At 31.3% G+C, this 26,364-nt stretch overlaps 1 protein-coding gene across 1 annotated transcript in view; it reads right to left on the bottom strand.

The window, feature by feature from the left end:
• LOC145693234 (myosin-VIIa-like) overlaps window positions 1-26,364 on the bottom strand; it is a 144,638-nt gene that overhangs the window by 75,146 nt on the left and 43,128 nt on the right. The window contains exons 4-17 of the mRNA XM_081769039.1: window positions 25,040-25,224; window positions 23,988-24,109; window positions 22,896-23,152; window positions 22,305-22,470; window positions 21,303-21,433; window positions 18,853-19,037; window positions 15,439-15,649; window positions 14,604-14,739; window positions 9,213-9,457; window positions 5,941-6,096; window positions 3,509-3,699; window positions 1,383-1,557; window positions 781-897; window positions 201-311 (exon numbers count right to left, since the gene is read on the bottom strand). Of these exons, the coding sequence (XP_081625165.1) occupies window positions 201-311; window positions 781-897; window positions 1,383-1,557; window positions 3,509-3,699; window positions 5,941-6,096; window positions 9,213-9,457; window positions 14,604-14,739; window positions 15,439-15,649; window positions 18,853-19,037; window positions 21,303-21,433; window positions 22,305-22,470; window positions 22,896-23,152; window positions 23,988-24,109; window positions 25,040-25,224 (2,388 nt within the window). The remainder of the gene's footprint in view (window positions 1-200; window positions 312-780; window positions 898-1,382; window positions 1,558-3,508; window positions 3,700-5,940; window positions 6,097-9,212; window positions 9,458-14,603; window positions 14,740-15,438; window positions 15,650-18,852; window positions 19,038-21,302; window positions 21,434-22,304; window positions 22,471-22,895; window positions 23,153-23,987; window positions 24,110-25,039; window positions 25,225-26,364) is intronic.

Below are 26,364 nucleotides of genomic sequence, written 5' to 3'. Positions count from 1 at the left end.
TTTTCACACACCAGCAAAATTGGAAAGATTGTAGACTGCAAACTAAGTAAGTTCCTTTAAAAAAAACTGAGATATACTGCCTTTTACACGTATATACAAAAAAAAAAAAAAAAAAAATCAAAATTCCCCTTTGATGAAGCTGTTTAGGATAGGATATAGTTGTAACTTTAGAATCCCATCTATTATTAGAATGTCAGTACCTGGAATCTTTGCTCAGCAATTTCCTTGGCTTTCTTGTTACCTCCAGCACGCAATTCAGCTTCTTCCTTCTTCCTGAGTCGCAAAGCATCCAGATAGTAGTGATGTTCAAACTAGAAGTAACAAATACATTTTTGTTCTAATATTTAAACCCTTCTCTTAATTTCAAGTATGCATAACAAACTATATTCTGTGAAAATTCTTAAATGCATAACTATTTATAATTCATATGTTCGATATTGTACGTTATTTCACAAGAAATTTGTGATATTTTTTTTATTTAAAATACATTTTAATATGAAGTATATTTGATCTAAATAAATAGTTTGTTACCCAACATGAGCTAATTATAAAATGTAGAAAAATTTTGACATATCGAAATGCACAAATTCATCTCAATCATATTAGATACGAAAACACTTTATGTTCTTTCACCAAATTTGAGATAAAGTATAATTTTCAAACTTTAGATTGATTATATTTTTCTTTGGTATATTTTTTCTTTAGATCGGATATATATGTATAATCTCTTTATATAACATAGTTGTCTGAAATACATTCTTATACTGTAATAACTTATACCTTCATTTTTCTATATCTCTTTTGAGCAATCATTCTCCTGACATGAGACTGCACCTTTATAATGGCCCACATCTTTTTATGGTACATTCGGCGAATAAGATAGCCACGGCATCTTGCCTGAAAGTTACAAAACTCGCTATAAGTTTACATAAATATAAATATAAGCCTAAGTCTATTTTTAGGGACATTTTGTTAAACTTGACATTGTATTATAACTGAATCAGTAGTTTTGAAAAGGTCATAAGACAGAAAATGGCCAGTTGGCTTTAGTCTAACTTTATATTTATTTATTTTGGAACACACAAGTTATTAATTTCGTACAATGACATAAAACTCTACTCTTTCAAACAGAGGTCGATCATTTCACGTGTATCAGGATTTTCAAAAACTAAACAGTTTTTCTTCGATTTTTTCGTAACTTTACTTTTCTGACTCATGATCTTTTTAAAACTGCTGGTTCAATTGTAGTTATATTATTGTAACGGAAAAAAGAAATAAATAATTATACCCTCCTCAGAATGTAAGTGAAAATAATTCATTTGATTGTAAATTCTTAACTTATTCACAAATAACGACGGTAGAATTTTAATCGAACTATATACCTGCAGACCAACAACATGGCCACGAAGAAGTTGGAATCTGTAGGAAAGAACTCTAGAGCGAATAAGAGCCTGCAACCTCATATAACCATTTTTAATTCTCAGGTATTTTCTTCTTTGGACATATCCTCTCCAGCTTCGCTGAATAATTCTTGCTGCTTCTCTCATTTTAAGGAACCTTCATCAAAAGAAACAACGTGCCTAGTTAAAAACTTAGAGGCATTGAATAAATTTTAGATTGGATGAATACTCTGTTTTATAATTGCAATTCTTTATGCACTATTAAACGAATAAGAAAGAGTGATATATAACGTTCGTCAAAAAAAGTCGTTTTCCAATTGATTTTCGTAAATCAGCAAAATCAGGCTTGGTTCGTATAAGAGCGGTTAGCCAGTTAATATAGAATTAGAAACTCTAACAAAAAGTTGAACCAACTTAACTTTAGAAGCATATAATATTATCTGTACTAAAAGGTCTAAGGTGTGTCTGCATGCTGAATTTGGTCGACGTAGGATGAGTTCTTCAGAAACAATATATATACTGTTCATTTCATTATTTTTCCAAGAAAAAACAAATGAAGAGTGAAACTATATAAAAGCAATGTAAGTAAGGAAATAACTGAAAGAAACAATGATTTATTATTTTTTAAATTGGACTTGTCAATCTTTCTTACTAACAAATATATCAATAAGAATATTAAATTTTTTACTGCGATTAGTAACAATTGACAAATGGGTCTAGCCAGATGCAAGGAATCATAATGTTAATTAATGTTTATAATGTTTAATCATAATGTTTATATGTTGATTAATTAAGAATGGAAATAAACCACATTCTTTACAAACCAAACATAAAATCAGAAATAATGAAAATGTGAGCTAGAAATGTATCTTAACAAAAATAGGACAAAAACAAAAACTTAAATAGCGAAAACTTGTACAAAGAATTTAAAAACTTTACGTATATTCATGGATTATAACAACTCTAAACATAATTTTAATTAATTAAGATGCGAAAAATTAAAAGAAAATCATAAATATTATGGAGGACATAATAGTAAAGGAAGAATTTAGCATGAAAATGACACCATGCAGAAAATTGGTACGAAAATACGGTACAATAAATGGTACGAAAAATTGGTACAAAGACAGCAAATCCCTGCCAAGTAGCTAAACTATTAAATGAGCAACTTATAAATCTAACCATACAACCCTTAGTTATAAATGTTAAATACACAATTTCTCACCATCCATATTGTGTCTAACAATGTAAAACCACAATAAACTTGAATCCCGTTACATCGAAGAAGTCAATTAAATAGTAAAATAATTAATTAACAGTAATTGTTTAAGAATAAATTATCTATTAATGAAACTTTTGAAAATTGCATTAACAACATACTAATGCTTTGGCAGGTCTAGAAGCAAAAAAATTAAAATTATTAAAATAGTACCAATATAGTAGAAAAGATATGGCGATAAAATTTAATTATCGATCTTTTACTATTTTTGACCTGAATTACTATATAATGAAAAATGAAGCAGAGATACAACATATGTACAAGATCGAAAATTAATAGTTCAATGAACTATGACAAAAAATAATGATATAGGAGAAATGACAATTTAAAGATGAAGTAATCACATGAGGTTTGTAGGAAAGATCGGTTTAGACTCATTGCTATTTCTTTTAGCACTAAACGCAGACAACATAATGAGTCGAGTTAATGTATTTATTCGATAATGTTTGATTCTGGCATACAGTGTTTTCATAGCTTCTATAGTCACCACAAAATTAATAATATTTTAGAACATTCATACATATTCATGTCAGTTCAAATCTTGTAAGACAAAATGTCGCACACTAAACTTAGTAAACAATTTATAGAAGACTTGCAGAATTATAAATCCCGTTTTGGTAACGTTTTATATTTATATTACTACATTTTCTAACACTTCAGTGCAAGCAAAACACTTTACGAAATTTAAAGACTATTTTCTCTATCCAGAAAATGTGGAAAAAAGTTTTACAGTATAAATTGTATAGGACAACATATATCGAAATATATATATACCTAGGTATATAAACCTAATACGACCAATGCTGTAGAATATACGTATTTCTCATACCTTCTTCTGTGCACACAGCCACGAATGAACCTTTGCAAGATCAATATCTTCTTCTTCAATACTCTATCTCTTTCTTGCTCCAAGAATAAGTCATGAGCATCTTTCAGGAAGACTTTTGTATGTCCCAGCTGATAATCAGATTTTCCCAGAACAGATTGGCAAATTTTGAGAGTAGCTGCTCGACAGTCTGTCTGTAATTATTGACGCATTATTAGAACTAAGGTACTCTTAGACTAAGTAACAGCATGCTCAATGCATTCCATTACGTGAAATTAAAGCAAAATTGAAACAAATATTCTGAATTAAGCATTAGACTAAACTATAAAAAAGTTCTTACATTCTGGAAATATAATCTTGTTCTTCTGACAAAATAATTTTATTTTTGGTTGAAAACTATCTTGATAACTTTATTATTGTAACAAATTTGAATATAATAACTAAATTAATATCTATAGCAAAGCCATAATTATTCAATTCTTGCATGTATAGAATTCCTAATCCTAATTATTACTTATCCTTTTACCTACTCTCCTTTTGCACCATACCCTTTGTAATATAGTCTCTATACCATACGAGAATGAAATTGTACACCCTATCTCTGTTCTAATGGACTAATGGTCAATTGACGAGAATGGGTAAGGATTCATTCAGTAAGAAAACAGACAAGATAAAATCATGCATTGCAATGACCAATGTAAAAAATAATAAGTAAAATTTTAGTAATGTCAATATTTATGTAGAAACGCAGTATAACATTAACACAACGACACTTAACCCATTGACACATAAATGTTCTGGAAATTAAAATGCGTGCAGGCAGGGTTTAAAGTGATTTTTCAGAAAATTTGGCACACTGCACATTATATAATTACTTATTTCAAACCATGGGCGTCTCTGGCGGGGGAACGAGGGAGACGCGTCTCCCCCAATATTTTGAAGTACAAAATATTCAATATTTTATTCTAATTTAATTTATTTACTAACGACAGAATATCTCATAAATAATAATTATTATATTTATTTGGAATATAATATTCAGGCTGTGAAACTATTGTAATCGAGTTCTTGATCTACCTTAGGGGGTCCGTGAAGGTAAGCAGAAAGGCCACAAATGGAATCGAAGTTAATAAAAAGGTTGGGCTAGGTAGTACCATTTAAATCACTTTCTTTGATGTCCCCCCAAATTTTACATGCCAGAGACACCGGTGCTTCAAATATTACAAATACTCATGTAATGTTTGTGTGTACTAAATGCCAAAGACTACTATTGAACAATCAAAGTACATAGTGATGAAGAATGCAACATATGTACTAACATTTGAATTAGGATGAGAACAGAACGGAAGCAGGTGAAACAAAAACTTTCCGAAAGTCTGCTTTCTACCTATTTACGAACATACGGAACTTTTCCGTAACTAGGTATTTAACTTATCTCCGAGCGGATGAACTCTCCCTTTTCACTCCTGCTTGTTCTCAGTAACAAAAACAACTAGGCTTCTTACCAATCGGTCAATTTGTAAGTAGTCACGATGATTTTAAGGTTGGATGAGCTGAATTGGATAATAATTCAAAATACTAGATGTCGTGCTACAAGATGATGTTACCCTAGATATTTATGGGAAAAAATGCATTATCACGTAGAAAAGAAGCAAGATGGATCAGATTCTTCAATAATGAACGCGAAAATGTAAAAGATGAGCTTCGTTTGGTCGTCACAGTGCAAGTGAGAATAAGAATATGTTTGTTCCGTCTTAGTAGAGACTAACCTGTATTACGTATTTCGTGAACTAGTTCAAGAGGTAGAAGCATCACATATGACTACCCACCACTACCCATAGACGAAGGAAACACCTTAAATGCGAAAATTTGCTTCAGCACACTTTGACTTAAATACAGAAATGACAACGAAATTGGGCATTCTTTTTGCAAAGGGATTCAGAATCTGAATATAATTGAGACCTATGTACACCCTCATTCCTCATAATCGAAATTCATTCTACATCATTCTAAGATACAAATTTTCTAATATTCGTAATTTTGCACTCTTTTCAAGATTTTTTTGTAGCTTTATGTATGTTCTACACTGTACATGTATTCTTTCAATAACTTACTACATAATACTCAAATTCACTTAAACTTATCTCTTCCAAATAAAAAAAAATCTTAAAACTATCCCAAGTTGAATCTTAAGGTGAAATCAGGGGTAAAAGTGAGGAAGAACGCGAGAGACGCCGTTATCCCACTTCCAGAAAATATCTGTGACGTCCCTTCACTTCCTAAAAAAATACAGTGGACAAATATAGGCACGGGGGACGGCGTAACATCATGCGTCCCCCTACCTTTTCAGATTCACTTTTACCCCTGGCTGAAATATGAAATTAATTATAGTGTTAGGCAGAAATATAGTACATAAAGTAAATAAATATCCTTACCTTATGTGCTGGTTGAATTCCCGGTATAAGAAACCTGTATCTGTCAACAAATTCCTTGAAAGTATGGCGAATGGGATACCCTGCTCTTCTAATCCTAATAGTTTCCATCATTCCAGAATATCTTAACTGTCTACAGCAAAGCTCTCTGTCAAAAATCTGAAACATGAATTTAATCACTCAAAAAATTAACTTCTATTGTTATAGTTTCAAAACAGATAAAACATATCTAATTCATTTATAGTTTTTTTTTTTTTAAACGAAACTCATGTTTCACGTATATTTAAATTCATCACTGGAGAAAATAATTTATTATAAATCTGAATTTTGTATTCAACAATGAAAAAGGTAATTTCATTGTCACTCGACCCGTCCTCATTAAAATACTAAGTACGGTTTTTGTATCATAATCTCATTCCATTATAAAAACAATAAATTGCATTATTCGCCTATAATTAATAATAGTAGAAAATGGTACATAAATAATTAACATTTTGAGGTTGCATCGTGGTCTATTCTAATTGTATGTCAACAATACATAAATGTTCTACAGCTATAGACCAAATCCACGTTACATTATATTTTAAAATAATTTAACTATATTAGTGTTCTATTCCTCGTGTATTGAAAATGTAGGTTGTCTTCAGAACTGTAGCCTCTGGGTGATAAGCATTTATCATTTTCGTCACAGGTTTCACTTCTTTTACAAAATATATAACTTTGTAATATTTCTAACCTTGTTATTTTGGTTTTAGATGAAAATACCTTCAACTTTTGTACAAACTGAAAATATATTCATCGTTGTGTTTTGATACGGGACTTCAGTATTAAATTTTGAAAATATGAATCATCTTTGACCCATATACCATTTTTATTTGCAGTCTTTATTCATTTCTTAAAAAAAAAAAAAAAAAATTCCTAGTTATGTAGTTTTTCAATGTACGTATGTATGTAGTTCTTTAACTAATACGAGCTCCAGGTATATAATTTAAAGAAGATGACTTCATAGATTTCAAAAAGGTATATTGAATGAAAAAGATAAGTAAAAATTCTAATTAGTTTTGTTTCACAGAGAATATGATAAAATAGCGGGCGGGCTCCTGTTTGTGTGCCGATGAAACTTAATCCATTTATTTACTTTATGATGCATAAATACTAATTAAACAAATTTAATGTTCGTTTTTGAAAATTGCTAATAATAATAATAATAATAATAATAATAATAATAATAATAATAATAATAATAATAATAATAATAATAATAATAATAATAATAATAATAATAAAGAAGTGCTAAGATCAAAAAAAGCTTGTTTCCATCTCAGTTTTCTTGAGTTTTAGTCCTGATATTAACCATGCAAGTAAAAAACACACTGCTGTGGTATTTCAATGTGACGTCATTAATGTTAATAGAAATCTGATTGTCCGGTTATATTTCATGTAAACAAAGATTAACATTTACGAAATCTTAAAGAGAAATGTTTAGAAATGTTGTTATCTTAAAGTAAAAATTAGAAGATAAATGCTACATATTTAAAAATATTGCTTACATTAAAGAATAAGAATTCACGCGATGGTATATATTACATTATTTAAAGACAGATGAACTAAACCAAATCTCGTTGATTCTCAAAAACATCAAATAAAAAGTTAACCACAGACTAAATTTCAAAATTTGATTGTTTCTGTCAGTCTCTAAAACGAATTACTTATTTTGAAGTACTTATTTTCTCAACATTATGCTATATTTTTTACAATGTTGATACTTATAAAAATGTGACATTTAAATATTTCTCATGTAGTTGTCCTGTTATAGGGATGTGTCCCTTTGAAATTCGCCAGAGGTTAGGATGCCTTATATCGGAGGAAGACTAACAGACAAGTATAAGTGGATATCTGTATAATGAAGGTACAGTTACTTATTCTTGCATAGTATGGGAAAAAATGTATTATTTACTCCTATAAATATTGTTCGAAAGAAATTTTCAACTATGTTGGATTTTGATACTTCTATCCCAAATTCTCCCATATCATATAATTATAGTACTTAATTTGTAATTTCCCGTATTCTTTTTAAAACACACACGCACAAAAAAACTAGCCTACACCTGCTCTATTGGTTGGTTGGAGTTTGGCATTTCTTTTCAGTACCAAGGCTATATAAGATTGAACTTATAGTTTAACGTTGAATACAAACCGTCATAATTCATTCAAACTTCAAGGCTCTCCCACCGAGAATCGAACAAAGGATCCCGTGTACAACCTGTTCTATTGGGCTAGTAGTTCTATTTCGTTAGGTAAATGGGCTGAAGACTGCCTCTGATAAAACGTTTCGGCAAGAGAATGCATGTAGATATAGTACTAAATTAATATTTATTACTAATGTGTAATAAGCCATGTAAATCAGTACATCCAATTTATGATATATTCAGTTGAAGTTTCAAAGTATCCGATTAATTAGCATCTTGCTTTAGGCACGGTATAGTTTTCGATTAGCGCAGTCAGTTTTATAAAACTAAAATTCTTATCAAGCAAAATTAAAATACCGTTGCGCATATTGCCAATTAAATAAAGATAAAAGTAACGTAATCTATCTTCACAGTGAAAAGCAAATTAGACTAAAGACTTACTAAAGACTTGGTAAAGACTTACAAAAAAACTTTAAATTGTATTTCGGACAGATAGTACAACAAATCTAGTTTCGGTAATTGTGTTACATTTAGAACTTCTGACTACTATGATTTTCAAGAATGCTACAACGTTCTAATACAAACTGATGATTTTAAACATATTGCCCAATTTAAATCCAATGAGGTGTTTAGAGTGAGAATACATCTGAACTAATGTAGTCAAAAAATATAAAATAAAGGAAAATGACCATTATTTCATGATCGTTTCATTATGTGAAAACGTTATTTTCTTAGTGTTGATTCAAATTTAAAACAACTTTTCGCATCATAAGTGTACATTGTATATATTTCAAAGTCTCGCACTAACTCTATTTTCTCTAATCCCTTAAGTCAAATCCTGGCTTTATAGCCTCATTCATCATTTTATATTATTAACTATAAAGAAAAAATCTGTTAACTAACTACTTGTTACACTCAAAGTGGTATTTAAGATATTGATGAAAAAATTTTTAAAAAAAGTAGAATTCACCAATTACGATAATTATAATTGTAACTTATGGTAAATTACTCATAGATAAGTTATCAATGTTTGAAATATGTATTTCAAAAATTGAAGAGGAACCAATTAATTGATTTAAAACATACCATTGGTTTCTTTACTTCATTCGGTTTGATGCATCTTACGAAAAATGGCTGACAGCTGTTCAAAGTTCTCATGAGAGAGTCTAGTGATTTCCTAAACTGAGTCGATAAGGTAGGTGCCTTTTTTCTCGATTCTGTGCTCATGCTAATATCTTCTGAGAATAATGCCTGTAGAAACTTATTGCTAGATATATGAACCAATTGAAGAAGATCAGCACTAAACGTGTCCCTGTTTTTCTCTAAAAACCCTGTAAAAAGAAAAGAGATTAAATAAATTAACAAAATAACATCAGCACGCCTGAAATAAATTCATAATCTGATTGACGTGAAATCTTAGAGAATTTCTATCGAAAATATTCTCTGTCCCATTTTTAGAATATGGATGAAAATATTAAAACCAATAATTTAATTTATTTTAGACATTTTTAAATGAAAGTATCATTTATTTTCCTATATTTATCTACTAATTCTCAAGCGCTCTCATGTCAGATTAAAATTTACGGTAAATAAAGTAAATACAATAATATTTAATTCCTTGCACTATTGAATAAAATTTAATAATATTAGTCTCACATTTTTCATCTGGAAAGACGTACTTTCGTTTTCTGCATAAAGTAAATGGTACAAATATTGAAGAATTATAGCAAGAAAGAACTTAGGCTTCCTGTTCGAATCAAGTAGATTGGTTCTAAACTTAATTTTGGATCATATGTAAAAGGCATAACACACCAAGTGGATTGGAATATAGGGTTCGTACTAAGAATTGATTATCAATAATGAGTGGATTGTGCTTTACTTCTTATGCAACATTAAAGATTTGACAGATAAAACTACTATTAAAGCAACATCGGATTTACTATACTCTTTTATATCCAAAACGTTGCATTCCTAACAAGGTTTGAACCTATGAATACATGTCAGAAGGCGTGCATCTTAGTCATGAATCTAGAGGAAACTCAGAAAGAACTATAACTGTTACAACATAGTTCTTTCCTTCTTTCTGTCTCTCTCTTTCCTTTCATAGTCTCTTAAAACTATGTTATGCGGAGCCCATTAAACAATATTCACACACATATACAGTGGCGGATTTACAATGTAAAAAGTGGGGGCAGCCAAAACCCAGACTATGAGTTGAGTTGATTTTGAATTTAATGTCCCTTCAGCAGTGAGGCTATATGAGACGGGACCTACTGATTAACGTGGAATCCAAATCACATGAGCTCCCGCCAGGAAAACCCAGACTATGATAGCTTTTTCATGAGTTTACTCTAAATTTTCAAAGCTGGAAGGGCCTAGACCCCTGGTCCCAGGCTAGTAGTCCAGTCAAAATAAGAATTGACCTTGAACAAATTGCAATAGAAATAAAACATGTACCAAAATGATGCTGAACACATTCTAAGCAAACCTCAAGAATATTCAGTCTGAAAGGTCGTTAAATCCAATATGGCCGCTGTTGGTGGGCATTTACGGCAAACATAATAACAAACGGAGTAATTATGTGACTTTGTAACAAAATTACAGGCTCAACATCCCGGATAAAAGTTGTTCTCCATTATGTGTCCTTTCAAATGAGGCATTGAACATACCTCTAATATACAGGGTGTCTCAAAAGTCCCCTGATATAGGAGTAACTCTGTTATTATGAGTTACAACAAAATGTAAGAGAGGAAACCGTCTCCAAATATGATGTTTTCAATCTAAAGTGAAGTTTTTTTTTTTTTTTTTTTTTTTTTTAATCGGACGAGCCGTTTGTGCTGTACACTCTTTATGTGCTCAATGTTAAATGAAAATGCAACGTTGCCATTTACCAGGAAGTAAATACATTTTGTAAGAGTATGATGAATGGACGCATGTTTAAAATAGGGGCTGGCCATCGATACGTTAGCATAAAAGACAGTAATTTCATTCACTTATATTGTGGGTCCCGGTAAATGTCGACTTCCACTTTCATTTAACATTGGACACATAAAGAGTGTACAGCAGAAACGGTTCAAAAAGTTCCTTCACTTTAGATTGAAAACATCATATTTGGAGACGGTTTCCCCTTTTACATTTTGTTGTAACTCTGATAATAACAGTTACTCTATATAGGGGACTTTTGAAACATCCTGTATATTAGTACGCACAGTGGGAATACATTAAACTTTGCTTACAGCAGGCTGCAGAAAAAGCAGTAGGTTACCGCGAACACAAAACGGCTAAGAAACCATGGGTTACAGAGCAGATGTTGCAGAAAATGTGGGAGAGGAAGACGTGGAAACAGGTTGATACAGGAGAGGGCAGAAAGATGTACAGAAAGTTGAATAATGAGTTACGGAGAGAAACAGACAGAGCGAGGGAAGAGTTTTACAAAAGAAAATGCGAGGACATAGAAGAATTAGAAAGAGTTGGGAAATATGAGGAAATGTATAAGGAGGTGAAATCTATGGAATTTCGGAGGAAACAAGGGTGTACTACGATGGTAGTAGAAAATAAAAATGGGAAGGTAGTCAGCGAAGAGATGAGATCATAGACAGATGGAAAGAATACGTGGAAGACTTATATGAGAGTAGGGAGAGACCGTGTAGCCTAAATGTTGAAGTAGAAAATGAAGTAAGCGAGGATGATAAAGGATTTAGTATTCTTCGGGATGAGTTTGAAAAGGCTATATCCGAGATTAGGAATGGAAAGGCAACCGGGATAGATAATATACCAATCGAATTCATTAAAAATATAGGAGATAAGGGAAAGAAAGAATTGTTAAGACTATGCAATGAAATACATGAGACAGGGGAGTGGCCAAATGACTTCCTGAAGACGATCATGATACCGATGGCTAAGAAATCGAACCCAAAGAGATGTGAGGATTATAGAACTATTAGTCTCATATCTCATGCAGCTAAAATTTTGCTCCGAATACTGAACAGAAGGTTATATGGAAGAACAAATGAAGAAGTTTAGGAGGAGCAGTTCGGGTTCAGAAGAGGTAAGGGCACAAGAGATGCTATTGGATTATTAAGGGCGATCAGTGAAAGATTTATAGAAAAAGGGAAACAGGTGTATGTTGTATTTATCGATCTAGAAAAGGCTTTTGACCGCGTGAATTGGGAATTGTTGTTTGGAGTTCTAAGGAAGATAGGGTGGGAATGGAAAGATCGAAGACTCTTAAGAAACTTATACATAAACCAACAAGTAAGTGTTAGGGGAAGAACTGACGGAAGAGAGTGCAATTGGAAGGGGAGTCCGACAAGGATGCTGCCTCTCGCCAACACTATTTAATGTCTATCGAAAAGAGATAGTGAAAAAGAGTTTACATGATGATGACGGCATTTCGGTAGGAGGTAGAATGATTAAATGCATAAGATTTGCAGACGATATGGCGCTTGTTGCAGAATCTGAAAACGAAATCAATAAAATGTTAGAAAACCTGAGGATGGGCTTTGAAGAATATGGGATGAAAATAAATGTTAGAAAGACAAAAACCATGGTGATTGGAATGAAGAGGTCTGTGTCAAATATAAAAGTGCGAGGGGAGCAAATAGAACAAGTGAATAGTTTTTGGTATCTGGGTAGTATTCTTAGTAATGACATGAAGCGCGAGGCGAGCAAGCCTTTAGGAGGAAGAAAAGTCTGTTTTGTGGGACCTTGAATAGAGAGTTGAGAAAAAAGACTCATAAAATGCTTCGTGTGGAGTGTTGTACTGTATGGGGCGGAAACGTGTACATTACGTAAAAGTGATGGAAAAACGGCTAGAAGCATTTGAAATGTGGGTGTGGGGAAGGATGGAAAGAATTAGTTGGGTCGAGCGGAAAACGAACGAGTGGGTGTTAGAAATGGTGGGGGAGAAAAGAACACTTTTAGAATTGTTAAGAAAAGGAAGAGAAACTAGTTGGGACATTGCCTAAGAAGAAATTGTATCATGAGAGACGTCATAGAGGGTATGGTGGCGGGAAAGAGAGGGAGGGGGCGAAGGAGACTACAATTAATGGATGATATAAAAACAGAAAGATCATACGTGAAGACGAAGAGGTTAGCGGAGGACCGTGGAGCATGGAAGCTTCTCAGCTGCTACAAATGACCTGCCACTAAGGGTAGAACACCTATGATGATTATTTATATTAGAGGTATGTTCAATGCCTCATTTGAAAGGACACATAATGGTGAACAACTTTCATCAGGAATGTTGAGTCTGTAATTTTGTTACAAAGTCACATAATTACTCCGTTTGTTATTATGTTTGCCGTAAATGCCCACCAACAGCGGCCATATTGGATTTAACGACCTTCCAGACAATATTCTTGAGGAATTTTTTAAGCTTGCTTAGAATGTGCTCAGCATCATTTTGGCACATGTTTCATATCTATTGCAATTTGTTCAAGGTAAAGTGTCTTTTTTACGTACGTTGACTGCACTATACGTTCGCCACTGATTTATCAATGTTCGGAAAATTAAGGAAATAGTTAAAATAAGGAAAAAGTTATTACGATAAGTATTCTTTGTACATTGAATTGAGAAAAATACACCGAATTACAAGTTGATCGAGATGAGAAGTTTTGTTGCTAAAGTGACAAGGTTTAAAATAATCTCTTATAAATACGGTTTAAAACAATCTCCGATAAATACAGAAACTGCCGAAAATTTTTGGCTTAAAATTTAATTTCAGTTGTATTGATTATTCTTCTTTGTTTCAAAATAATTTCAATAGAATTTGTTTCAAATCACTCCTGAGTAAGACGCCATTTATTTTATTTTCTTTCACCATGAACTGAAATACTGGAAGAGATCGTCCATGGATAAATAGTGAATTATTGAAATTGAAGACTACAAGGGAAAAAGAAAGTAAATCAGTTGTTTATAATTTTACATAATTGACCTGCTTTCTACTGACTTACCTACTTCTTCCCCTGTAGGCGAAAATTTTCTTCTTACTGTAGGTGTACTGCAAACTACACCTTTCAGGCTACATTATTCTGCTGTTAACTCATTTAAGATCATTTCTTGACTTACCTCCTTTCTCCCCCTGTAGTCTTCAATTTTAAAACAGAAAAAGTTTTAACGTTCATGTAATCAGAATGTCATTAACCATAGTTTTAACACCTATTATTTATCTTGTTAGGTACTTAATTTATAAACTGTGTAAATTGTGGTTAGAAGTAATCAAGTGTTCATAATTAAGATAAATAATAATTAAACAAGTGACCATTTACAGTTATTTCTCGTTCTCCTCCAATGTCACAATACAGTGTACTTTAGGAACTCAACGTATAACCTAGTCTTCTCATCTTGACATGGCATGTGTTAAGATTTCTATCACATACAACAAGTATCAAATACACATTAAATATATGTTTTCGGTCCATTTTTAGAAACTTCTTACTTAAGAATTATACATATTTAATCAAAGAAAACATTTACCTTTGGTATTATAAAAAACAACTCCAGCAAAATGATTCAATCCAAAGGATGTATTTAAATCTGACTTTGGTTTTAAATAAACCCTATGACTTCCGTGGGTTTTATGTAGTTTTGCCAACATAGTTTGGTCAGTTCCCTGAAAAGTAAAGATAATTTAAAAATTCGTTGTTATTATTTTACAAATAATTTTAATACATTAAAACCATAAAACATTAGGGTACTTTATATTGCATACATTAAAACAATAAAATATTAGAATATTTTATATTGCAAGCAGGAAGTTGTAAAAAGGGAGTTTAATTGTAGCTTGAGTTTCCACCTCAATTTCTAAAAGTTGTAATTATTTATGAAATATCCATAACAATATTGAAGTGTAAAATTTGAAAACAAAACTAAAATATATAATATACAGTATTCCAATTATTTCTAATGCATAATCTACAAATATAAACCTTCATACTTTAAACGGTGCGATTAAAGAATGTCCTGGAAAGAAAACTAGATAAATAATATATTAAACAAAACTCCCATTGAACTCAAATGCATTCACACCAAATTGTATTTTACTCGATTGGATACTTGTACGTTATTATAAATACAACCATTAAAAATACAAAGTACTGTATAAAACCAACAATGGTTTGTCTTTTCTATCAGCTTATCAATTCTTATTCTATTTTTTTATTTCCTTTGACTATAATTTTAAAAAATAAATAAATAAATCTGTCGAAACATTATTTTACTATGTCCATTCGTGTATTCAATTCAGCGATTTATCTATATTTGTATGCAGAATGTAACAACATATTGAAATATTTTCTTAAATTTATCTTACCTTTGGAAATTTCGATTCTTCATCAATAAGAGCCATGATATTTAACTGTTGGCCGGCAATTAAATCAAGGGTATCTTGGTTGTCTACAAATTCTATGTGTTGCCAACTGATTCCTTCCGCATTGTACTCTTCTTGTTCTAATTTAAAGATGTGTTGCACAAAGAATTGTTGCAGATTTTCGTTTGCGTAATTAATACAAAACTGTTCAAAACTAAGAGAGAAAATTATGTATTCTGAACATTTTACTGAAAGAATGTACATCTATCACAATGATAAATTACCATGAATAATTCTGAGCTAAATCTTTTTCATAATGCATTTTGAATTCAATCGTTTGAGAAAATACACTCCTATCTTTAAATTTTACGTAGATTAAAATTCAAAATTACTCTACCATTATTGTTAATCAGGATTTTTAACATTTTACAATAAACATTTTAATAGGCCGAAGAATAGGTAAATTTGTAACATAAGTACTCCGTATGAATTCATGTTTAAATGAAGCGGAAGTTTTATTTTTCACATACCTACAAAAATTTACTGAAAATGAAAATGGTAAATAGGCGCTTTTATCTATGGAAATAACAACTTTAAACCCTCATGTTCTATTTCATTAAACAAATTTAAAATGTACCTAGGTAGTATTTATGGAATAAACTATAAGTGGATAAGTGGATTACAGAGTAGTGGTTTGTGTCATCTCTCTGCAAGACAAAGCTCCCAAATAAATTCATGAGGAAATGTATGCGGTATATGGTGAAAACATAACTTCGTATAGTGTTGCTAAATGGAACAAATACTTCAAATGTGGTAGCAAGAATATAAGGGATGAAGAAAAATGTAGTAAACCATCATCAGCAGTAAATGATGAGATGATCCAAACAGTTGAACACCGCAAGAATGAAGATCACCAGATATCTATCAAAGAAACATTCCAGGACGATGACCTAAGTATAGGCTCCGTGGAGAATTTTATACATGATCACCTGCATATGTCAAAAGTATCTTTACGGTAGATACTACCATGTGTGCTAACACTTCTAAAACCAACAAAGACTGTAGTGCTTAAGACAATTGTTAGACCTCGCTAATTAGGACACAGATTTGTTTTTCCCGGATCACTTTAATCTTGAAAGCAAAGAAAATTCAAAACAGCAGAAGCATTGTGACTTCTCGTTCCATAAAGAAGCAAAAACGCGTAAGTTCAAATGTCTATAAAGATCATATACGTATACATACATACATACACACACACACACACATATATATATATATATATATATATGAAAGTAGTATTATCCTCACGGATTATTTACAGAAGGCCACACAATTACGGGGGATACTGCGCAAACCTTCTGGTCAATTTGCTGCCAAAATTATACATTGAAGACGAAGAATGCTGTCCAAAGGTGTGCTCATCCTACATAACAACGAGCCTGTCCATGTATCCCATTTTGCTCGTCAAAACACATCAGTGTGGATATACTTTTCCGCATCCTCTATATTTCCCGGATATTGCATCTGACTGTTTCATCTTCCTTTGTATGAAAAGGGTGTTGCAAAGCAGGCATTTTCAGGATGACAATGACACCATTTTCGCGACAGAGGCATAGCTTAATCCCCAATTTACACACTTTTACAAAAATGGCAAGTGCTTGTAACAAGAAAAAGATGTGTGACTTTGGGTGAGACTACGTACAACAGACATAATATTTCTGCTAAGTTTCCATTTTTTCGAGTATCCGATTATGGAAATTTTTGGAATCCCCTCGTACAATTGCTTTAGAGCAAACTTTACCTTATAGAAACTTATATATATATATATATATATATATATATATATATATATATATATATATATATATATATATATATATATATATATATATATATATATATATATATATATATATTTCTGACAATTTTGCAAATTTATTTAGTCTTTATTTAAGTTATACTGAAATTTTAGTGACTTTCTTGATATAGATGATTTTATAAATTTTATTTCATATAGGCAGCTGTAAGGTATAGATTTATTTTGAACCAAACAATTTACATGATTGAAAATTGGTTTGCAACAAATGAGAGTAGTGACGCTGTAAAGACAAAATTCAAAGAAGCATTTCGTAACAGAATTCTGCCTAGTCGTCAAACAATATATGAAGTAGTCAGGAAATTTCATAAAACAGAGTCAGTGGTGGACAGGAGAAAAAACAAAAACTAGGAGAGACTGTGATAATAGCCAAAAATTATGTAAATCCTTGGAAATGTCCAAGAAAGTCACAAAGGAGGGCAACAGGTAATCTGAGTATTACGAGATGAAGTTTAAAAGAATTATGAAACAGTTTAAATTAAGAAGTTGGAAGCCCAACTTATAAATCCTCAATAAAGATGATCCTGAAGGATAGAATGAATTTTGTGAGTGGTATCCTAATGAACGTGCTGAAAGTGATATCTTTAAAGCTGAGTTTAAATTAAATGGAAGTCTAGGCAAAATTACATTTACTATAGCGTATTGAATCCTAGTAGATGAGATACTATTGAACTACCCTGATTTTACAGTCTGGGAAGCAATTTCTTTATTTGATATGTTTTGTTCAGTGTTTTTTGAAGAAACTGTTAATCAAGGAAATAATCTCAAATTGTACTTGAGTTATTTCACACATCGGTTGGGAGAACAAACATGTTGAGTGGCTTTCAACGTCAGCAGACTTAAACATCGTAAGACTTTGACGTTTCGGAAATGACAAAGATTGTTTTTGTTCGTGAAACAAAACAGAAAAGTATTGAAGAGTTGCATGACAGAATTACTGCAGAATTTAAAAGATGATAACGAGATGAGAAAAAAAGTTTGCCACTTGGTCACTTGATAAAACTTTAACACTTTGGAGGATTATCTTCTGAAAATGGACATCACAATTTATTGAAGTTTTTAAGACTTTCGAACATGTTTTTATCTTTCAAGTAACTCGTTTATTTCATCTCTTGTGTTGTGTTGAGAAACAACTTAATACGATCGAATTTTGTGTTAATTCACAAGGTAACTTATAGTGTCAAATGTGAATTAAGATAATATTTTAGACATACATAAATGTTTGTAACATTGAACGGACAAGTCAACTTAATCAGGTTAGAATTGCTATAAATGAATAAAAATTATCAAAAAAGTATAGTAAAATCCCCACTAGAATACGTTCTTCCATATTTTTATATTTAGATTTATTCTGTGGGCTCATAACCAGTTTGAATATTAAATAAACAAAGAAAAATGTTTGATTTCTAACTTTCCGCTTTCTATCTTAGGGAGCCATCTTGAATTTACTAGTAATTCTACTGCTTCTCATTAAGTATGAGCTCATGCGCTCAATTAAGTATTTATCTTTCAACCACAAATGAAGTTTATTCTTTATGTACCTGTTGGTGTTAAAGTTCTCAAAGCCAAATATGTCAAGAACTCCAATCGCACTTCTTGATGATGCTTTAGGTTTGTAGATAGCGTTATTTATTTTATTCACTATCAGAATGAATAATCTTCCATAAATTCCTTTCACAAAAGCATCCCTGACGTCTATTGATTGCTCTTTAGATAGTGTTGACACCTAGGGAAATAATAGGAACATAGATAAAAATGATGAAATGAAAGTTAAATTTCAATTTTATTTTTAATGGGCGGATATTACCTAGGTATAAATATAATTAATAAAAGGAGGTAAGATAAATTTACAGGTAAACGTAAGAAGTACTCTTTAGACTCGTCAATAGAGGGCGCTATCATCAAATATCCAAGTATAGAAGTGTGGAGGTGGCTGCGTCTGAATCTGAAAATTATTTGTCTCTAGTTCTTTTGTTTTCGAGATACTTGGCGTTACAAACACAATAACTGAGGAGAAAGCGAATGTAACAACGGTGTTTTTTTCCACTTCCTGACGATACTATTAATAGACTTGTTATGACAACGAAATCTCCTAGTAGATTGAGGATTCTGGTTTCAAATCCTAAGAAATTTAACAATGGCCCATTTCATTCTTGAGATGCAGAAGTAATACGGTAGATAAAGTAACATGTTCACCTGTGTGAGTTGGGTGGAGTACCATGAAGAACAATACACTTTATACTTTTAAACCTTTAGTTGTTGCTGGAAGATGTATGCTTCGTTCGAATACTGTAGTAAAAACCTTTCCCAAGATTGGAAATATGATAGGCCAATTCAGCAATGGGTTGCAGTTCATCTTCCAATTATATCTAGTGGTGGAGAGAACTTCTCTAGCTATTAGAATTCTACAGGATTAAGGAGTGTCAGCACCCGAAGATTATGAGCCGAACTCATGTGCCCTTTGTGGTGTCAGGAGAGGTTCCGATATCCAAGTTACCTTATCTGACCATTTGACTACAGCCAGCAGAATCCAACTAATTCCAGGAGCTTCCTAAATATTAGGAAGAGTTTCAAGTTCCAGTCTTTCGTATCTCATGTCACGACAAAGGTACCACGTACATTGCCGGACACATTGCCTCATGGAAGACGCCAATTTAAGAGATAAACGCGGACTCTTTTTCTCCGACAGCGTATATCTTTATGTTTAGTTCAATTAGTTATAAAAATAATATCTGTAGATCTACGTACTAGTGAAGAGTTTAATTGTGCTTCAACATATTATTAAATCACCGATTATAAGTTTGGCTAACCCATTCTCTTACTTCTAACGATTAAAACGTTATGTACTAATTGAAGGGAAGGAGATCATTGCAGATAAAGGTGCTTCTTTATATGAAAGCTGTTTGTTGATAGGCACTTTTGTTCTCGAGACACAGACCATACAAACAGCATTACGGAAAAACAACGTGAATGTAATAATGGCTAATGAAGCACTATGAAGCACTATTAAGAAGCACTAAAAATTTGACGTTTGCCATATGAAATTATACTTTGCTATTTTCTAGGAAAGCGTTCACATTTTTATATTTTAAAAATAAAGTGGCACACATGAAACGTCAATTTGTGAGAAGTAATTGGAAGGAAGAATCATGTTTGTGTAGTCAAAGTAAGTTGTGAGGTAAGACGAACCTTTCCATCTCTCTTAGTCTTAGAGTGTTCTTCTGGCCCGAAAAGATTATTGTGTCGAAACAATCTTTCTTAATCTCTTCAGAACATGGTTGATGCATACTGGCAAAGATTTACATAAATTCGGCGAAAACTTTCTGACAAAAAATCAAGAAATATGATGATGTTGCAAGTTTTGTCGTGCTAGCAATGAGCGAGATAAGAAAGAATAAATGCATATATGTAATTAGTAATTTGAAAGTTTGTTTGACGTATAGGGATATTATTTGAACACACATTATACCGGAACAAATTATCATAGATTAACGATTCTTGTCAACCACTTTAATTCACTTTATGTTTAAAAATATAAGTGATACTAAAGTAAAAATAGGATATTATTTCATTTTGACTGTATTATGTATAAAAGAACGTGAATTTTTAAGTTGCTTCATATGATTTTGATCAAATTAAAACAAAATAAACAAACAAAACTAAACAAACCAACTCAAATATTATTCAAATGATTCTATTCTACTAAACCAGCGTCTGTACGAACTTATTTATTTATTTATTGTAATAGTAATTTATTTATTAATATTTTCACTTTGGCGTTTTTTCCTAAAGTAGTAATACGCATAAAAACTTTAAACACTAAAGAAAAATAACTTTCCGTGCATAGCTAATTAAAAAATCTCTCTAACAATACAATATTCAAAAAGATATCTTAAGTTTGCTTAATGTAAATTTATCGAAAATACATATAATTGATAAATAAGTATTGTCGATATTTATTACCGATATGCTTGATAAAAAACACACTTACAACTGTCTCGCCATGAGCAAAAATTGTCTTATTTGTTAAGGCTTCAACTAGTGCTTGCTTAGCAACACCTAGTAACGATGCAACACGCTGGACATTTGTATGATCTGGAATCTCTGTTGCATCTAAGTTCTCTGTAAAATTGAGAGTTAATATTACTAATGTTACTGTACTTAGAAACAACATGAAGAGTTTTAATAAATATCCCATCATTGCCTATTAGAAAATCATATGTTAGCTGTTGGATTCCACCGTGTGAGACAATAGATGAATCTTTGATTACATTCTTAAGTTCTTTTAGGTACGAAAGCTTCTCAAACATTTCTTTGTAAATTTACAAATTTATTAAAAACTTTCCATGTCCTGTATTTATTTTCCACTAGAGTGACGAATTTTCTTTATGAATCTTGTTTATGAATGTTGTTTATGTTATGAATACCTTACTGCATATACTTTAGAATTTGGAACTTTGTTCATGCTGTATCTTGAACAACATAGTAGAATTACTCTTAACACTACTTACGTTTTACATTAGATCTTAATGTATAATTTCAGGTGATTACAAATCGCGAAAATTGCTGTTTTTCAGTTAAAAGTAAATTTTAAGATATCATAATTTCTTATTAGACATAATAATTTGTTAGTTTCGTATTTACTGACACTAGCACATATGCTTAGTTAAAAATGAAAAAATATATCATAGAATTTTTTGATAATAATCAGATCAGATTAATATTCTAATATTAAGCATTGATATTTTTATTAATTCAAAGATTTGTAATATATGTCTTTATTATTGAAAAATAATATGTTTGTGATAAGACTTAATCCAAATTTACATTTTCTTTCAGTTAAATTAATTAGAGCAACAAAAATTCAAGAAATATGTTTTACTTATCAATATTAATTTAACAAATGACAAACAATTAGAAACGATTGTCAATAAATACTGTAGAAAATGTATCTAGAACATTGCCATACTTAAAGAAAACTACAATTACTTACTTATCACAGCTGCTTTATATTTAATATTTCCCATATGTAACAGTGCTGCGAGCAGTTTGAAGATCTCCCATATTTCTTGATCGGAAAACATGAGCACTTTCATTGCTGATCTAATGTCAGAAAATTCTGCGGCATCATCACGTCCTTCACAAGTTACACTGCCTCCCTATGAAATAAAACAGTAAATTGTACATATTGTATGTCAAAGAAAATTTAATTATCTGTAGTAGACAAAGAGCCAGTAAGAAGAATACGTTTAAAGTGATACATTCTATTAATATGGGAACACCTAATCTTTATTGATAGATATAAATAAAGATCAATATTCTTCTTAGAAATATGAATTATGAAAATACGTTAATTTCATGAACTCTGCTATATTTAAAAAAAATAGTAAATTGTAAACAGTAAGGAACATACATAATAACTTGGAGTATTATTGCTATCAAATATGACTAAAACGTCACAAAGACACAGTTAATATCCTCATTTTGTTAATCAATTCACCATAGCATAGAGACATTGTTAACTAAACTTAAGTTACCTGTTTCAATGCTGATATAATAATAAAAGTAATCTAAAAAATCTTACCCCAGTCAAATACTTGTATTGAGAAGCATCTTGCAAGTCTAATTTTTGCTTTTCTTCTCTTGATAAACCCGCTAGCATACAGTAGAATATATGATAATTTCGTTCATCTGTACTTTGGGAAACTATTCGCGATTTCTCCAGAAGATACTGTTCTATTTTGGCTCCTTCGATTACACCTTGTTTGTTGAAATGAATATCAATGTATTTGCCAAATCTTGAAGAGTTGTCATTTCTAATTGTTTTGGCATTCCCAAAAGCTAGAAATAAAATTCTACCTATAGTAATCTGGATATATCAATTTTAATTATTGTATTTATCTAGATTACAATATAGATAATATTCAGTTACTTAAAATATTAAAATTAATAGCATATTTCGACAAAATAATATGTAATGCACTGTATGTGTTTTGCAAAGATGTTAACAATAGTTCGACAACTTAGCAGAAAAATAATTAACACCTCAGTGACATGATAAAATTACCGGTGTGTAATAGTTTTATGTTCGATATTTTTTCTCATATTCTGATAACCATAAATAATATAAAAAATCTAATTGTCATGTCAGACCATGGTATTGTTCCAATAAGAATGCAGAAAACTAGAATATAAACAAAATCAATGATTCGCCTCTGTTATCAAAAGATAGGTATGTTTAGTTATATTACTAAATGTTAGTGTTAAAGTAAATCTACTAGAGAGATCACCAGTCTCAAAATAATTTGGAATTGAGCCAGTATTTCGCTTAACAGGTAATTAGTCTATTGCTATTGTCTTTCAGAAAGACCATTAATATGTAGAAACTGAACAATTAGAAAAATGAAATGAAGAGAATCCCGGAAATTAAAAAAACATGAGCTTGTGTTGAAACAGATCATATTGTAGTTTCTGTAACTAATTAATTCAATTTTTTAGTTATATATTTCTACTTCTAGTATATATTGATAATATGGTAACACTTTAAATATTAAAGGTGGTATTTGTCATATTAATATTTAGTAGTCACTGCTGGTTTTATTATTTTTTAGCACATAAGAGTTGTGTATCAATATGTTAGCTGAAGGATTAAGTGTCTATTAACAAGAATACCAACCTTCTAGAATTGGGTTAGCTTCGAGTATTTGTTGCTCGATCCACGAGTGTTTTCCACTAATTGCAGCTAAATACTGAAGAATCAATTTAGTGCTTTCTGTTTTACCTGCTCCACTTTCACCACTAAAAATACAATAAATATGTATACGTGTTTTGCACCATTGCGAGATTTTAGAAACAAGAAACTTATGTTTACAAGATAGATGTACCTTTATGTGAATTAAAATTGCCTCTTTTACCTTTAAAAAAATATTCGAAATTACACATTGATTTAAATTACTCTTTTTGTAATTGAACTAGTTAAATAATTTAAGTCTGAAATTTTTCGTAAGCAAGAGTGATTAAGTCATAGAAAGTAAGAAAGCATAAGCTATAGGTTAATTTCAATTTTTTTCTATGCAGTATATAACTTCTCTTATAAGTGTTCGAGTAGAAGCTTTAAGTTCTTAGAATTTGCTTATTGAAGAGTTTATAAATGGTAGCGGATAAGTAAATGTAAACTGTATCATAATAAGAGAAATATTTTTCTCGTACTCAATAATTTTTCTTAAGTGTTTAAAGTTCACTTCCATATGGCCCTATTGTACATTCCTTATAAAGGAAAAAGTTTACATCAAATATTGAATTTAGGCTAAAACTCAGGATATAGTCGTTTCAAGAATCAGTAAGTATTAGCCATAAATAGTCAAACGGTCTGTTTACAAAATTATGTTAACTTCTTGTTTTCTAAAATATGAAATCTCCACGAAATATATCTGGATTCAAAACTGCTCAAATCTGATTCCGTAATAACATTGCTGTTTCTTTTATGGCTATTATTTAATACCCATTGCTTTAATACAACTAAATCCTTCTTTCAAAATCTAAATTGTAAGTAAAATGAACAATGTTGCTTTGTTTTTAATTCTCCAGTTAGGTTTTGTGTTTATGACATTGAATGGACATACTGAAAAATATGTTGCATATAATATAAAAGTTACTTTATTTATATAGTTAACAATCCTGAGCAGTTCAAAATTCATATAGCACTCGATTTATTCAAAATAAGTTTACCTTATCACTATACACTGATCAGTTCCATGTCGTTTCATGTGAGTGTAGCTGCTATCTCCAATGGCAAATATGTGCGGTGGTAATTCTCCTATTTTCCTATCTTTGTATAGAGAAATTTGTTCCGTTGTGTAAATTGGTAGTATTTGGTACGGGTTAACAGCAACTAAGATGGAACCGGTGTATGTCTAGGAATAATTTAAAAAAATACAGTTTCTTTTTTTAGAATGATCAGTACAATATAGAAGAGAATAAAAATCTATAAGCTCATTAAAAGAGTTACTTCATGTAAATATGTATCACGAAATGTGAGTATATAAAGTAAATACATAAGATATAATTCATTTCTTTCCTAGTTACAGGCTTGATCAAAAATATTAAAATATTTTGCTCATATAATTATTTAACATATCTATCCTAAATTGCTTCCTTGAGGATAACACATGGCTTCAGGCTTCTCTGCCAAATGGTTTTGGTGGATTAGGCATCCGACGAGCCATAGATGTGGCTATTCCCAATTCTTAGCATCATTTTATGGTTCTCGATGTCTAATAGAATCATTTCTCCAACAGTATATATACTTCCACACGGATTCTGAAGTTAAAGACAAGGCTAGAATAATTGCTGCATCATCCATATAAGGAGGAGCTTGGCTTAAAGCTTTACCTTCGTCCCCCTAGGCCTTCATCTCAGTAATGAGAGTTTTCGAATAGCTGTTGCGTTACGGTTGGGAGCAAATATATGTGAACCTCATAAATGTCAGTCATGTAAGAACCCAGTGGATGAAAAGGATTGCATGGGCTGTCTTGCATAAAAAGTACAGGTAGATATCCCCAACACTCGAATGTCAATGACGTTATAATGAGAGCACTCATTTCAGCAGGTATACCGGCAATATGGGAGCCAAATGGATGTAGTAGAACGGATGGTAAAAGACCAAATGGGATGAACTAAATACCTTGGAAGAGAGGCAAATCATTGATTTGGGATTTTACATGCACAGATACTTTCGCCCCTTCCAACCTTCCTTTCTCCTCACTCCAAGCGATCAATGTTGCCAGTCGAAAGGAAACAGAAACAAGAAGAAAATACAGTAACCTAACAGAGAAGTACCAATTTGTGCCCATTGCCATTGAATCAGTGGATCCTGGGGCAAAGAAGGCCTCAGCTTTATAAAGGAAGTAGGTAAACGCATCACTCAATTATCTGATGATGATAAAGCAAGCACCTTCCTAATTCAGAGAATAAGTATGGCAGTGCAAAGAGGTAATGTAACCTCTATATTAGGAACCATACCACCAGGTAAAGAACTAGAGGAGAGTTTTCTT

This window comes from Thermobia domestica, chromosome 8 (assembly GCF_964235325.1).
Source record: "Thermobia domestica chromosome 8, izTheDome1.hap1.1, whole genome shotgun sequence".
Classification (NCBI taxonomy): Eukaryota; Metazoa; Arthropoda; class Insecta; order Zygentoma; family Lepismatidae; genus Thermobia; species Thermobia domestica.
This window is presented reverse-complemented; position numbering and strand designations above follow the sequence as displayed.